Here is a 16493-nt window from a genome sequence, read left to right as displayed (position 1 = left end):
AATCTGCTGCGCATGCGCACCGACCATGTGCAAGCTGTGGATATAGTGCAGATAGAGCAGCAGGGTGCACGTCAGTTGGAAGCAGAGTTCAAGTGTAGCAGCCATGGCTTCTATCGTCAGAAGGATTATTTGCAGTGCTAAGGCTCCAGCTGCAATTGGACCATACAGGTAACACTTTGCATGGTGCGCGCTATCGTAGCATTATTGTACATTTGCAGAGTACAAGCCTGCAACTCATTGCTAAAATAGGTGGTTTGCAACCAGACCAATTAACAAATACCAGTTTTCTAAACCAAGCGGCCTTTCCCGATCGCTTCTTTAACTGTACATAGATTTCCTCTGTTCTGTTATTATACTAGTTTATAATTCCAATCTATGATTGTTCTCGGTTTACCTCATCCTATATATTAAAATATACGTGTCAGTTCAATTGCTGTGACACTTTAGCTGCTGAGGCTTTTTCACCCATCTGCTGAACTCTCTCTTTTTTTTTTTTTTAATCACTTCTTGGGCAGGTCATATTCCAACATAAGTTTTAATAATTTTTCTGTGTGTTGCCCCCAAATCGTACCTATTTGTTTAACAACACTGTGTGTGTTATAAAGAAACCAACAGTATTTTTGTAACACCTGACATGGAATCTGTCCAATATGGGCAGATAAGTGTGTTTGGTTTTTTTGTTAGAACTGCAACCAGGATAGGGGCAAGTGCTTGGGGCTCACACTGTGTTTCATTCCATCTGTGACACACAACAAGGCTGTAATTGGTTTGGGGAAAGACATTTTTCTATAAATTCTACAAATATTAGTGATGATGTGCTCTAAATACCTTGTCAAATGTCCATGGCTTTCCAAGGCTGCTCATTCATCAGATTAGATAATCTTTATATCGTTTGTTTATTTATATAGCAACACGCAAACATGAGAACATACAAACTTCACACAGATAGGGCCCTTGTTAATTTATAACCAATAACCACAGCTGTGAGACAGTAATGCTAACTACTGTGCTACCAGGACTTGTATTAGGATCTGTGACTTTTAGTTCAAAATGCTGCAGAAATATAAATAATTCAGAAGGGTTCACAAACTATTTTTATTTTATTAAAGGACCACTGACCCCCAAAACTGTCCTCTTCAAATATATATGTGTGTGTAAACTGCATTGTCCAATCCATTCTTCTGCAACTCACTTCATTAAACTTGGATTAAGCCGCACCACATCAGCTGAAAACCCATTGAGTTAAGCCACTGGGATATTGGTGCCCAAGCCCTTTTGTATGAATCAATTTCTGCAAGCCTGTCACTCACTGCTGGCCCAGATCAAGCAGCACCTCTTTCATAGCTTGGCAATTAGCTGCAAAGAGGTGAAATAGAGCACCATATACACATTTATAAAAGTATAAGAAGAGGGTTTTATATGGATGTCACAGTTGGCCAGAATCTGTACAAATAATATTGCTGTGGTAGCAGCAAGTCTCCATCATTGTGCGCATGTGTGAGCAGGTTTGCACATGCTCAATGGAACTTAAACCCCAGATAAACACAGATAAAAATAACTTATCCCCCAAGAGACAAGAAACATTAAGTGTGTTTTGTCGTCATCGTCCTCATCTATTTATATAGCGCCAACATATTCCGTAGCGCCTTACAATTGGAGACAAACACAGTAAACTAATAAACAAACTGGGTAAAACAGACAGAGGTGAGAAGGCCCTGCTCGCAAGCTTACAATCTATGGGACAATGGGAGTTTGATACACGAGGTTAAGTCTACATTTTGCATTTCAGCCCAGCCAGACTGCAAATGTAAAAGTTACTCATAAGCTAAATGATCCCGTCGCACAGCAATGTTGGTCTGGGGGTAGTTGTCTTGGGTAAAATTGTGTAACAGGTGGTAATAGGGTAATGTAGTGATGTTAAGATGGTAGTTGAGGAATATTATAAGCTTGTCTGAAGAGGTGGGTTTTCAGAGAACGCTTGAAAGTTTGTAGACCAGAGGAAAGTCTTATTATGCGAGGAAGAGAATTCCATAGAGTGGGTGCAGCCCGAGAAAAGTCCTGTAACCGGGAATGGGAGGATGTGATGAGAGACGCAGATCTTGTGCAGAACAGAGTTGCCGAGTTGGGAGATATTTTGAGACAAGAGAGGAGATGTATGTTGGTGCAGCTTTGTTGATGACCTTGTAGGTTACTAAAAGTATTTTACATTGTATTCGGTAAAATACAGACAACCAATGTAGAGACTGACAGAGTGACTCAGCAGAGGAATAATGATTTGCAAGGAAAATCAATCTTGCCGCTGCGTGCAAAATAGATTGTAGGTTTGAGTCTGTTTGTCTATATAATTTTCCCCTTATGCACCCCTTTAGGTCGTGCGTACCGTAATCATGCTATACTAAAGGGATTAGTCGGAGTATCAGGAAACTGCACTGTAGATAAAGCATTATTATGGGGCTGTGGCGGAACTACCATTGGTGCAGCAGGTGTAATGCCCCTGGGGCCCATGGAGATAGTGGGGCCCACTGTATGAGGAACTAGTGAACTGTGGGCCCTGGTTACCTCCTCCCCGCTTCCCTGCATCGGGCACCACAACTCGCTGGTCCCACCTCTGTTATGGGGGGGAAATTCCCCGCGCAGCTCACTGCGGCGATGTAATATCACAGATTGTTTTTGTTTATCCCATACAGGTGTGCAGGAAAATCTGTGATCGGGTATTGTAATACCTGGAAATTAGTGTAGCTTAACACATAGAATTGAATTCCCTCTAAAAAGATTTACTAAAAGATTTACATTGACAATAATGGAGACTGAGGTAAAGAAGACTCATAGTAAACCTAAGCGAGGGGTGGCTTACACAGACTACAACACATAGGTTGTGACATATTCTGTCTTGTTTTCAGTTCAGTATTAATAAAAAAAAAAAAAAAATCATCAGAAGATCTGCACAAACCCTCTTGGGTCTACAAGCTCATAGTTGATAAAAGGCATATTAAAAACTTGTTGCTTGTTCAAAGTCAACATTCAGTGAAATATTCCTGGAACATTAATAGAGGTTGTAAATGGTTAATCGTAATTAGCCTCAGATTATACAATTGTCCTTTCAGCACTCAGGAAATCAGGAGGTTACAACTGTGTTTATCATAAACACTTCCAAAGTTTTGTTATTTTTATTGGTCAGCCAGAACCAGTAAGATTTGTGATCACAACTTGGGTGACTCCTTAGGTCAATAAAAATCAAAGGTTACATCTGCTGTTTGAATCACAGATTCTGGATTCACAGCCGAATGATTTTCAGTGGATCATGGCATTTACACTACGACGCATTATCTATACACCTAGAGCGCCTGTTCTCAAAGGAGTTTACAGGTATGATGTTTGGCTCTTTACTTTATACTAACTGCCATGTGTAACCAGCTATATTTCAAATATTTTGATACTTACATATTTGGAATTCTTGAGATACAATTTGTTCTCTTGATTGTAGCTTATTATAGCTTGTGCTCTCTGAATGTTAATGTTTATACAGTTACACAGTTAGCAAGGTTTATAAAGGAACCTTCAAGTTCAACCTTTTTTGTAAATTGTGCTGAGCCACAAAAAGGCAAAGCAAAGCAAAGCAAAACACACAATTAGGCAGTTGTCATTTTATCCTAAAGGACGTAATCAACAATTTATAAATGAGAGAAGGGATAAATTATAATGCACTCCCAACTGTAAATTATATTACAGCAGATGATGGATAGCCTATTGCTCTGGGGTAACAACAAGCTAAAGCCCTGCAGAAAGGGGTGTATTTATGGCTATTATGCATTTTCCTAAATTAATATGTTCCTGTTGGTTGAGAGATCTAATAATTGCTAATGTGACAATAGCTGTGTGTTGTAGTTTACATTATCATGTATAAGGGACGATGTTGGTGTCATTTCAAGACCTCAGACAGCAAAAAGTGATAACACTGACCCCTGTCACATGCGGTCATTACATCAGTTGCACATTTGTGCCATTATAACTGCTATAAGATCGGCACACTCATCTAGTGAAATACTCTGAGCTGCTTTTATCATTCCTTTGATCTGATTGGTTACAGGTTGTTCTGTACCTGCCCACTTCAGAACCGGGGACAGACAAAGGAACAGGATAGGAAAACTAATTATAAATTGATGATCTGGTCCAAACACCTTTAAAAAGCATCAAAATTGTGTAGAATGCGTTTTAAAATATGTAATTTTTTCTTGAAAAACACTACTAGTAAATAAAGGACACAGTCCCTGTATAAACAAATAAATCTTGTGAAACAGAAAATTGATATGAATTTAATTTAACAATATTACATTTCTTGATATATGGCTGTTTGGTAAACTACATGAAACAATTAGAATAGCCAAAGGCACAGTTCCATTATTTTAAGCAAATCGGAAACAAAAACCTACAGTGATCTATAGAGATACTATGCTTTACAGTAGTGATCGGAACAGAGACAGATCAATGATGCTCTGACTGTGGCTGAGTCAGTGAGTCAATAAGACTCAAAGGTTAAATAAATCTTGTGCTGGAACCATAGACTGAGAATATCGAGGCAGAACATGTCTGATAGACTGAGACGCATTATTTATACACCAAATGCCCCTGTTCGGAGGGATGTCTACAGGTATGGACGTTTCTTGCCTCTGTCAGGGGTAAACCATGCTTGGCACTGTGGAAACTGTTAAGATTATATTTTGGTACTTTGAGTGCTTTGTGTATCTTGTCTGGCTGTACAGTATTGTATAACATTAGTAGACATTCTGCAGTTATTGGTAATTGAGAAGGAACATCTAATTCCATTTATAGTTTTTGTAAAAATTATTAGCTTTTTGTTTTTAATGGGGTAAAAGTATCTTGTCTTCTAAGGACCTTTTAAACTTGACTGCTTAGGTATTTTTCGGTAGGACAACTACTATGGTAAAGCCAGACAGTTCTTTTCTTGTTTTGTTTGTATTTAGTGTATTTGAAGCACTTTAAATATGTTCCTAATACATTCTTAAAACACGGTCTTCATTCATTGTAAATAATATTCTAAAAAAAAGCCAAAAAAAACACCTTTCTGTCTGGAAGTAACTCTATTTTTTGCAGTGCTTTATATTGGTAATTGCAAAACCTGTTTTCAAGGTGTTTTACTCTGAAACTTATCTGCTGTGCTTTGTGCACTGGACATTAAGTGTCTCTTGCTTAATATCAAACAAAGTTACAAACAGTCATTTAACATTGTGTCTGAGATCACAACGCAGCTTTTGACAAAGTAATTCTGCTTTATAAAGAAAGCGATTCGATGGCAGTATTTTTAAGCAGACCATTGATTTGCAGTTGTGATATAGTGATTGGCATGGCTGTCTCAGCATTAGGACTTGGAATCGATTCCAACCAGGTCACTGAATGTGAGGAGATTGTATGTTCCTTGAGTGTAGGCCTGGCCAAACTACAAGTTCCAGCATGCTTTGCCATTAGGTAGCAGCTGGCAGGGCATGCTGGGACTTGTAGTTTCACAGCACCTGGACAGCCACAGGTTAGCCAGGCCTGCTCTAGTGTCCTCCCAGTCCCAAAAAATATACTGGTGGAGAATTTCGACTAATTCCACTGGGGCAGGGACTGAAGTAAATGCTATATTCTATATAATATGTTGTTAGATAATACGAATATGATATATAAGTAGTATGTAACATAACACAAGTAATATAAGTACTACATGTAAGGGATAGCATTCCAGTGTATGATTTGATGGACCAATGCTAGAGCCTGTGACCTGCAGCTGATGGCATGAAGACCTTTGACCCTTCTCTAAATAAGTAAAACAAAATAGACTGGGAGTTGTCCTGTACTGTCCAATCAGACTTCAGCCATCCGGCATCCCCCACCGCCATCCCCTCTGCCCCAGTGCTGGGCTGACACGCTGAACTAAACCTGTTCTCATTCTCACTGCAGTAATTCTTACAAGAGTAAAACTGTAGGAACAGTTTATTCTGACAGTAGGCTGCCCTAACTTACATCTTACGGTTCTAGATATCATTTGCAAATCAAGAGTTGGCAGGGCATGCTGGATCTTGTAGTACATTAACCGCTGCAGAACCTGTGTGATATTGCATCATTTTATTACCCCTGATGAAAAATGTATTGATTTTCAATTCTTAAAGTGAACATGTAACATTGAAGGTTTGTTTTTTCTATTCTCCCTCCCTTTATAAAAACTGTTTGCCCTTTGTTTAAGTACAGGGAGTATGTTTGAGCATTATCCCTTGTGGGCAGCATGGTGGCTAGTGGTTAGCACTTCTGCCTCACAGCACTGGGGTCATGAGTTTGATTCCTGACCATGGCCTTATCTGTGTGGAGTTTGTATGTTCTCCCTGTGTTTGCGTGGGTTTCCTCCTGGTGCTCTGGTTTCCTCCCACACTCCAAAACATACTAGTAGGTTAATTGGCTGCTATTAAATTGTCCTTAGTCTCTCTCGGTCTGTCTGTGTGTATGTTAGGGGATATAGACTGTAAGCTCCAATGGGACAGGGACTGATGTGAGTTCTCTGTACAGAGCTGCAGAATTAGTGGCGCTATATAATTAGATGATGATGATCCCTATATATACTCTTGGGCACCACCGTCCTATATTGCAGCTCCTCTGTCTCTACAATGCTTGGAAGGCCGCAGGATGACAGCCACTGGACCTCACTGCTGGTAATCACAAACACTGTCTTTCTTAAGCTTTCCTGTGTAAAATGGGCGATGGACTTTCTGGCTAAGAATATTGTCTATCCCTTTGTTTGTGATTTGGTTATGGTGTAATAATTATACTTTTCTCATTATATTGAAGACTGTGTGTTTTATGTGTGTCAACATTACCAGCTCTGCACCTCTTCTCCCCCTCTTGTGGCCTGTGAAGTACAGTTCTGCGGGTAGACTCTATTAAGCTGTTTTTGTATTTTGGGGGGGATTTTTTTTGTAATACCTAAATAGTGCAGTAGACACTATGTAAAAATAAAAAGTTGCACCTAGATCGAGACAGGATCTCTCTAAGAGGACACTTTCAATAAAAAATACCTTTTGTTGCAATAAGAATGAATTTCATTCAGGGAAAAGCTTCTTGTATTGTGGAAGATATCTGGATTTGGAGACATATTCAGATGAGAAGCGCAGGGTTTTGTCTCTTCCATTCATCATAGAAGCCTAGAACTGTATTACAGATTTTCTAGAAAAAGGGTTGTTTTTCCTGCTATTTGTACTAAATTTATATTTAAAAATTAACCCTGTGTGTCCCTACCCTGGCTCTGGCATTGTTATCCACATTAAATTGGTTAGCAGTGCTCCTCACAGTGACCGAATAAGGAGATACTCTGATTTTGCCTGTCTACATGACACACTTGATTAGCCGCAGCATTTATTTTCTTTCCATGTTTTTCTTTCTGGTTTTCACAAATGTCTGGATTAAATATGACTTAACTTAAGCAATTTTATATTGATTGAGTTTTTAGAGCATTATAATATAGATAACATTAAGTACAATGTATAATATTTAAGCATATGTCTGGGGGAAGTAGGTTAGGGGTTTGGGTTTTGGATAAGGAATTATTTTTAATTAAATATAACTGACCATAGAAATGTATTTATTTTTTACAATACTGATCAGCACTCCATGATGTACTGTTTATCACAGCAAGGTCTACCAATACAGTAGACAATAAGCATTATATTTTGTAAAACATAAAAGTGTTTGCTGTCCGTTCTGTATTCCAGTCAAGCAGTGGTGGTGGATAAGACCATGTACGTATCTGGGCAGCTTGGCATGGATCCTACCAGTGGACAGCTAGTGCCTGGCGGGGTTAAGAATGAGGCAAAGCAGGTAAAATAACACTTTTTTTTTTTCCCCCCCCCCATGACTTTTAAATACTCATTCTGTGGGTTGGTCTAGAGAAGAAGAGGGAAGCTTAACCATTCCTGCCTGCTGACCGTACATACAGTCATTCATGGTCACTATGACCACTGTACTAACATACACAGCCCCATATCTTCCCTGGAGGAGGCCAGTGGAGCTGAAGGGTTTTATATCCACTTCCCTGTCATCCATAATAGAGCCTACGGTACAGGGGTCACATACAGACTAACATTGTCAGTTTCTTTCACATGCAATTAATACTCAGCCTCTAGCTGTTGTTATACTCCAACGGCCCATAACAACCAATGAGATGTTTTTCTTCATTTTCTATCTTTCACTACAATATGAGAGCTAGAATCTGATTGGTTGCTGTGGGTTACTTCAGTTTTCCCACATACTAGGACATAAATGTCCCCAGTCATGCTCAGCTTACACACTTGATTCTTGCACTTTCATTTTATGATGTATTTTCGCTCCAATCTCAGATGTTGGCGGATCTGTGGCTGTGGGGAAACTCAGTTTCATATCCGGTGGTCCTGCCCGATAATCGCAGAACCTTAGTAAATATTCTAAAAAAACTTGTTTCTCATGTCCAAACAGCCACTAAACGTGTGCTAGCCAGAAACTTGAAGAACCCTCTCTCACCTTTCAACTGGGAACTTGAAAACTAAGTTTGGCAACTTGCAGCCATGGAGAAGATATTCTCCCCACTATAGGGGGGGGGGGATATATTTGGGCAGGTCTGCCCCCTGTGGCTATTTAGAGAAAGCCATATCTATAATATCCTCTATTTCAAAGGCACCTCCCTTCATGTGAATCTTTAATATACACTTGTATCTCCCCTCCCCAACTAACCCCCTTTTTAGCAGTATGCTATTTGTTATTTTTTTTATTTATACTTTTCATAAAAGGACAAGTATATAATATAAACAATGACCATGTAATCAACCCTTATCTGCCTATTGTAACCAGGCTTTGCTGAACATGGGAGAGATCCTTAAGGCAGCAGGATGTGATTATGGCAATGGTATGTGGATTGTTTTTTTTTTTTGCTTTAAATGTTCATCATGTGACATACTCTCCTTTGTAGGTATCTTATCTGAACCACAGTCTCTCCTCTTGTTTCAGCTGTGCCCTCTTCCACTTAGAATGTAAGCTCTGTAATGAGCAGGGTCCGTCATACACTTTGTTTTCATGTCTGCATTTATTTTGTGTTCCTTGTATGTCCTTGTTTTATGTGTGTCCTTGTCTTCCCTACCGCACGGCGCTGTGGAACACTGTGGCGCCTTATAAATCTACAATAATAATAATATCTTATCCAGGTACCCCTGGTAGTCGGATACCTTGTTTTCTTAAGAAGCATCACTTAATCTGTCTTTCTCCCCTTTCACCAAATCTGTTGTTAATTGAATATTGCCGTCTGGGCCATATCTAACAATTTGAGTGCCCCGTTAGGTGGGTGCTGCCTTGTCCCATATTTAACTCCTGCCAGGCTCTAGGATATGAACTTGTTTTTTTTTGTTGTTGTTTTTTTATAGTCTCTGATATTTGTCATTTGCCTCCAAACACTTATTTACACTTATTTAATTGTGCCCCATCTTCCCTACTGCCTTTGTTTCCAAATCCTGTGCATCTAAGTACATAGAGATAATTCATCTCAAACTGAGCCCCTTCATGTTTTTAATATATATCTATAATATGGTACATATTTAATTGTTAATGTGAAAAGTAAGAAACTTAATAAGCAATTATGTGTAATGTGATTAGCGTTCGGCCTCTGCAGCACTGTCCTAGGCTTTTGGGCCTTTGTAGCAGGACCCGGCCGTCTCCTTTTCAGGTTATGTGTAATTTTGCATTGTCCTCCAATCAGTTTTGAAATATATGGAGCAGCAAAGCCTAAATCTGCCCATAAACTGTGTTTTGAATAGCCAGTGTCATTGTCTAAACAAAAGGAACCACAAGTTTTGTGTGTTTGCCCAGACTCCCAGTGTGTAAGTGGGATAGAGCATCAGCTCTAGGACCCTGTCACAGGCTGTGATGGCTGCTGTAAGGGCCACTTAAGTGCTCTAACCATAGAAATGTACAAAGATTTACTCTCAGTTCATCACTAACCTCAGTAGCCCCGATTTTATCGTTTCAGAGAAGCAATTTTCCAATCGCCCCTCTCAGATTGAATTGTGTCTATGTCCTAGATAGAGCCATTTAATGCTCTTTGTCAGTCTGGCCCATTAAATTCTCTCTTTGTAATAATATTTTGTTATTTATATGTTTTGTTTTATGTGCACTTTCTAATGTACGGCAGCTTGTTTCCAAAACACTAGGTGCCAACATGTAATTAAGGAGCTGGCAGTGCAGGATATAACCAGGGCTGCACAGACGTGTGGGTAGTGTTCTAGAATATTAAATGTAGAAGGATGACAAACATCAGTATTGAATTCGATACTTTGGCTATGTGCAAGTATTTTGTCCACAAGTTTTATGGCTGTTGTAACTTTTGCATTTGCAGCTTGACGTGGATGCAAATATTGCTGAGGGGGATTTCATTACGTAGTAACAAGGACAGCGCTCTTTGAACAAATCAGTGTGTATTCTGTCAGTTCAGACACAATTGGAGATTTATTTATTTTTTAAAAAAAAAACCCTGCACAGTAGACCGAATAAGACCATAAAAGAAACTGTTGTACCACAGTTATACATGTGGCTAGTTTGCTGATACCGTTGAATGATACCTGTTTCTGGCTGCTACACATTTCCAGCTTATTTATAAATGAGAAGCCACATTTATGTACACAACAAGTGGCTGCTTTCAATTTTACATATTTTTTTTAGTATACAGTTTTTACAGCAATAAACGGATAATGTTGCATTTCATTATGTACAGTAAATTAAGCTTTTTTTTTTAATGCAATGTTAAATAGCCTGTATTATGGCACATTACATTGGTAATTATTTGGTAATATGTTCTCTTCTCTGATCTTTACAGTGTGTTTTGCAGTAAATTTAAAAATGCCCTAGTCTAAGCAGTATGATCCAGTAGCAGGAAGGTGGGGGTTATAATTCAGGTGATTTCAGTAGAGCAGAACCTCCTTAAGTACGTTCGCTTGTTTTTGTTTTTTTCTCTGTCATTGAACAAACGTGAAAGCGATAGATAAAAGTGATCTAAACACTTTGAACAGGGGATCATTTTAAAGGTGGTTTGGTGGAAGTCTGTTATTTTCTCCCATTGAGACTAAACTAGATACCCCCTCACCTGGCACACTTCAGTACTGGGGGGGGGGGGGACCATGCACTTGCTCCAGATATCATGACACCACATTACACCACATTACACCACTGGCTATACATGCTTTGGTATCCTAAGCAATGTGTGTGACCCTAAAATCACAATCGATAGACTCAGTATTGAGCATGTTGTTCAGTGCATCTTCCAACCATACTAACAAGCCCCACATAATTCCAATGTGATACAACCATCTAAACTGCCCAGGTCTGGTGGCTAAGCCTTATTAATAACAAACCTAGTGACCGATTTTGGCCAGAATATACATTGGGCAATATATGCACCCCATATCATATGATATATGAACGCATACAAGATATCTGCTTCTGTATGTGACTGAACACTATTGTCCTCTGTTATCAGGTAATGTATGGCTCCAAAGACTTTCTACAGTGTAAGTTCTTTTTCATTGGCCAGGGAAAAAAAAAGCTGCAACACTTGTTCATGAGAAATACGCTTTATCCAGAGGCCAAAACCATGTATTCGATATCTTCAATTCACTTTGCTGGTCCTGGCTACTAAAAGTTGTATGTCACATAGACTGTGGGAAGAATACATTTAAAAACAACTATTTTGTGTGTCTATTTCAGTCGTGAAAACAACTGTATTATTGGCTGATATCAACGATTTTAATGACGTTAATGACATTTACAAGCAATGTAAGTATGTGCTAGAAAATAATAAAATAAATAAATGAATATATAACCAAATAGTTTCCTCTTTACCTTTTCTTGCATGATTTGTTTAGATTTTTCCACTGCAAATACCTTCACAGGAGACATGGTTATTAGGCAGAATATAAGGCCCATTACTGCAATGTTTGCTGTTAAAGGGTCACTATGGTTTTGAAAGTTAAAGTTTTTAAAACAATCAGGAAAAAAGCAAGCTTTTCTATTAATGTTTATTTATAAAACACACACATTTTGCATTTCTGATATTTTATTTCTCCCTGCAAGTTATTTCTAACTTGCCTTCAATGATTTTATATTTTATACTGTGCATATTAATATAATAAGATAAACATAGAATGACTGACATGATTATTGACATTAAAGCGTACCTGTCATTTTCACACTGCTGCACATTAATTGGATATCTGAGCAGATCGCACATAACTAAACATATGTACATTGACTGTATGTCACAGCTGTACAGTGTCTTCTATATTCACCTTTCTATATGTTGGGATGCAGCCTGCCATTGTCTGTGCAGCTATGAATATTGAGTGTGATCCGCCCATGTACTGGCAGGAGCATGCTCAGTGCGCTCTTGGTAACCCTCCTGTGACATCATCAAGCTCCCACCTCTCACTACATTGGCTGTGTGTAATCACAGGAACTACTGCTCACTACAAAGCTGTTTTAAATAATTGTAAAGGTATTTATGACCCAGAAAGGAAGAGGCAGGGTTTTATAGTTGATTTTTCCAAATAATAGTAGGCGGTTTAATTAATATATATTACAATTGGGCTTTTAACAGGCTGTGCTTTATACTTTAAGGGTCATTTAACAAAGTACAGTGCAAAAGTGTGAGTACACAAGCACCTGTTTTTGCTAAAAACCCAAAGACATTCAAATGTGCAAAAATGACACATACAGTAAAGACAATACTGATGTCCCCACAAACACATGACTTATTTAAAACAAAAATGAGGCTAAACTGAAAACTTTAGTTTAATGACGGGGGTAACTCTAAAGTGTTTGTTGGTTCGACTTTGAAGTGACTTCTGTAGTGTTTCCAGCATGCACGTATTCAGTATTTGCATACCCCTTGTATGGGGGCATTACCATCTTGAAATGAGCTTGGGGTAATTGCACCAAAACAAAAAATTAATGCGTTGTAAACTGTGAGGCAAAAAGGACATTACTTCTTTCCTCTTGTATGATTTGAGAATATGTTTATATGGAGAAATCATCTGCACCAGAATTATCTTTGTATAATTTACTTATTACTGGCAATATATTTTAATTGGAGTGCTCTCATATAACATTGTTCTGCAAAAATAATGAAAGAGAGTTCTAATACTGGAGTCACATTGATGTGAGAATTAGTTATTTTAATTTTCTTTTTAATCTAAGCACATCATCTTTTCTTTCTCAGTTTTTCAGAATAATTTCCCAGCAAGGGCGGCTTACCAGGTGGTTGCCTTGCCGAGAGTAAGTTGTTGTTTTCATTATATCTTCTTTCTAAATACAGGATTATCAGCACTTATTGTATGTTTACTCCTATTCCTATTTGGAATAATAAAATCTGGTTTAAAGTTGAACCACCTGCTCCTGGAAATGTAATTTAAAACATGTCTACTGTGACAATATACTCGAACACAGGGGTCAGGGAACTTTTTTACCTTTTACCCCAAAATATATTTAGATACGCCGACGTTACCCCCTTGATTTGAAGGGAAGGAAATCCTATATCATTAATAATTGGAATACAAAATTTTATTGAAAGCTTCAAATTCAAAACTTCAGGTTTTGGAGAAATGATGTTGCTTCATTTTTGATTCAAGAGCATTAATATTGGGGCATTTTGATGTCTGAGCAATTTGGATAGTCTTCAGCGTCCAATCGATTTTTATGTTCGTTAGAGGGGAAGATCCTTGTTCGCAAAGGTAGGTTGTTGCAAAAGGCTGCAACTTTTGGACTGCCTCCTCATGCATAATTTTGAATGCCTTTGCAGCTGTTCACATCCAAAAATATGACAGATCTGCTTTGTTTTCAAATGCAATACGTGCTTCATTATTACATCGAAGTTCAAGAAGTGCCTCTGTCAACTCTTGAGGCTCTTCTGGTACAACAGCAATTTCACATTTAAAAGGGTCTACAATTGAACTGACAGCATGTGAATCGGCAGCATTACCCCCAGGAAATTCATTTTACCCCATGTGGGGTAATTTACCCCTGACCACTGCTCTAACACTTGAACTATTCCTATATGTGTACACTTATCTTTGTACTGTGTGCGCCCAGTCAGCCATCTTGATATAACCAATGTGTTTGCATGATGCCATAACACAGTACACGCCCTCTTCCTGTGCCCATGTGTATGCCAGTCTATCTCCACCGTACCCAGGGGATTATTGTATGTGAGAACACAAGAAATGGCCAACACACCCACCCTCGGCCCCAGTAATGTTAGTGGTATCCACGTAGATCAGCCAGGAGTCTTTGATTAAAATAAATCTGTTGTCAAAAGCTAACCATTTTATTTGTTAGCCATTTATTTATACTATATTTTTATTAGTTTGGTTGCTGTTATACAACAGTATAAAGGTGCACACTGCTGACCAAGACCACAATTAAAAATGTATGTGCAAAATCTTTGCAACTGACTAAAAACTGTCCTATAATGTATGTACAATAGCCACGTGTGTAATATATAAACACCATGGAGGCAGGACCAATGCAGCCTGTCCATTCACTAGGAACCAGTGACCTCAGTCACAAGGTCAGTGGCTCAAAGTCTAAAACTGGGTACACACTACAGAAATTTCGACCAACTTTTTATGCCGAGCGATTTTTACATGCGATCGATGGTCCGATCGCTCGGTCCATGGACTGCATACACACTAGCCTTGTTTAGGACGATAAAGGGAAGAGCAGACGTCCCTTTAGCGACTTTTTACAGCCATGTTGTCCTGAGCAATGACTGAAATTTCATACTCGCTGTTGTGGATCGGTCGGAAGTTTATACACACTACACAGCGGAAACGAGATTGGAACGAAAATATTAAACGGTACGACCAACCAAATGAGGCGACAATCGTCCATTTGGGCAGACTTTGGACCATCGTGTGACTGCACACACTGACCCGACTTTTGAATGAGAGATCGTATGTCGGCTGATTTAGCCGATTATTGGATGAAAACTGTGTAGTGTGTACCCAGCTTAACCAGAAGATGAAAAAGTGATTTCGTTTAGTCTGCTGCCCCCTATGGAAAGAAATCCTACCCAAAAAATATATTTAGATTGCCAATTGAATATGCTTTGGACTTTGGAAAACTTTGGTTACACCAGATTATTAATGCCGATGTCCACACAGGTTCCCCGTTCCATACTAAATACAATTCAACGTCCTCACCCTGACCTACAGAGCCCTCAACAACAGCCCACCACCAACCCATCCACCTCTACGTATCCGACCTCCTCTCAATCCCTCCTGTCCTCTCTAATCCATCAATGAACAATGCCTCAACTCCACACTGAGAATGGATGTGTAGTCCATAGATAGGGAGGCGGATGTAGGATGTGGTTACCAGTCAGACCACCAGCCTCCAAAGTTTTAGAATCTCCTTTAAGAACCTGTTGTAAATTCCTCGACAAATGTACTGTGGGGCCCACTATGGAGTCTAACTGATGACTCCTTCTGTGCCTGTGATGTGTATCTGTAGAACAATTCACTTAAACAAAAGATAAGGTTGGTGAGGAAGGTTACATATGTTTGTTTTATTTTTAACGTATTCATTTGTCCTTTTTGTTTAAGGGAGGAAGAGTGGAGATTGAGGCGGTCGCTGTCCTTGGACATATAACGGAGGTTTCCCCCGCATTATAAGGATAATTTATACATATAATACCGCCTGTGCTCATGGTCTTGATAGAAACACTGTTTTGTGGGGTTGTTTGTTTTTTTTTTAGAACTAAACAATAAAATAAGCATTTCTAGAACATTGTGTTTAATATCTCAATCAAGACTGTTTAATTCTACATGTCAGCAATAAAGGTTACACTTCTTTGTACACTCAGATTTGTCAAGGTTCAAGTGTTTTTCTTTTCCCCCTTTGGCTTTTATTACCAGTCCAAAATATAATACACATCAAAGGGTATATTTACTAAACTGCGGGTTTGAAGTGGAGATGTTGCTTATAGCAACCAATCAGATTCTAGTTATCATTTATTTAGTACATTCTACAAAATTACAGAATCTGATTGGTTGCTATAGGCAACATCTCCACTTTTTCAAACCTGCAGTTTAGTAAATATACCCCCAAGTGTGTGTAATCGGGAACATTTTCATGTAAAATGTATCAGTGGACAGTTCCATTGGTAATCTCATATCTGCAGGATTCTTATTGTAAAATCATCCTGGACATCTCAAGAAATATATTCATACTATGCTACAAAAGAAAAGCACTCCCCTCTTACCCTTTGCAATTAATTTATCAGAAACATACTGTAGAAAGTACAAACTTTACCAGGATACTCCCATGTTGTTGTGTGTTGGTCAGGACCAGTATGATCCTAGAAATATGGCAGAGTTGCATCTTTTACAGGTAAACATCCTATGCACATAGTAAATACATATCGATTAGCATCAGCC

At 38.7% G+C, this 16493-nt stretch overlaps 1 protein-coding gene across 4 annotated transcripts; it reads left to right on the top strand.

The window, feature by feature from the left end:
* The first annotated feature begins 18 nt into the window (after positions 1-18).
* RIDA (reactive intermediate imine deaminase A) lies at positions 19-15918 on the top strand. Of its 4 annotated transcripts, XM_075213849.1 has the most exons (7): positions 4624-4648; positions 6641-6701; positions 7758-7863; positions 8869-8923; positions 11767-11835; positions 13277-13332; positions 15660-15918. In XM_075213849.1, exons 1-7 carry the CDS (start codon positions 4639-4641, stop codon positions 15726-15728), a joined length of 426 nt encoding a protein of 141 aa, XP_075069950.1. In that variant the 5' UTR covers positions 4624-4638; the 3' UTR covers positions 15729-15918. The 4 variants fall into 4 exon arrangements, with proteins under 4 accessions (XP_075069951.1, XP_075069953.1, XP_075069952.1 ...); XM_075213850.1 differs by lacking the exons at positions 4624-4648; positions 6641-6701 and adding an exon at positions 19-168; XM_075213852.1 differs by lacking the exons at positions 4624-4648; positions 6641-6701 and adding an exon at positions 3273-3366.
* The last annotated feature ends 575 nt before the right edge of the window (positions 15919-16493 follow it).

Source organism: Mixophyes fleayi, chromosome 5, assembly GCF_038048845.1.
Source record: "Mixophyes fleayi isolate aMixFle1 chromosome 5, aMixFle1.hap1, whole genome shotgun sequence".
Classification (NCBI taxonomy): domain Eukaryota; kingdom Metazoa; phylum Chordata; class Amphibia; order Anura; family Limnodynastidae; genus Mixophyes; species Mixophyes fleayi.
Note: the sequence above shows the minus strand (reverse complement) of the source record. Positions and strands in the feature narration are given on the sequence as shown.

What these genes read in the sequence shown, in the direction of transcription:
- RIDA (XM_075213849.1), top strand. An exon ending in TAATGACATTTACAAGCAAT is followed by an intron (nt 11,836 to 13,276) that starts GTAAGTATGTGC and finishes TTTCTTTCTCAG; the next exon opens with TTTTTCAGAATAATTTCCCA. An exon ending in AGGTGGTTGCCTTGCCGAGA is followed by an intron (nt 13,333 to 15,659) that starts GTAAGTTGTTGT and finishes TTTTTGTTTAAG; the next exon opens with GGAGGAAGAGTGGAGATTGA.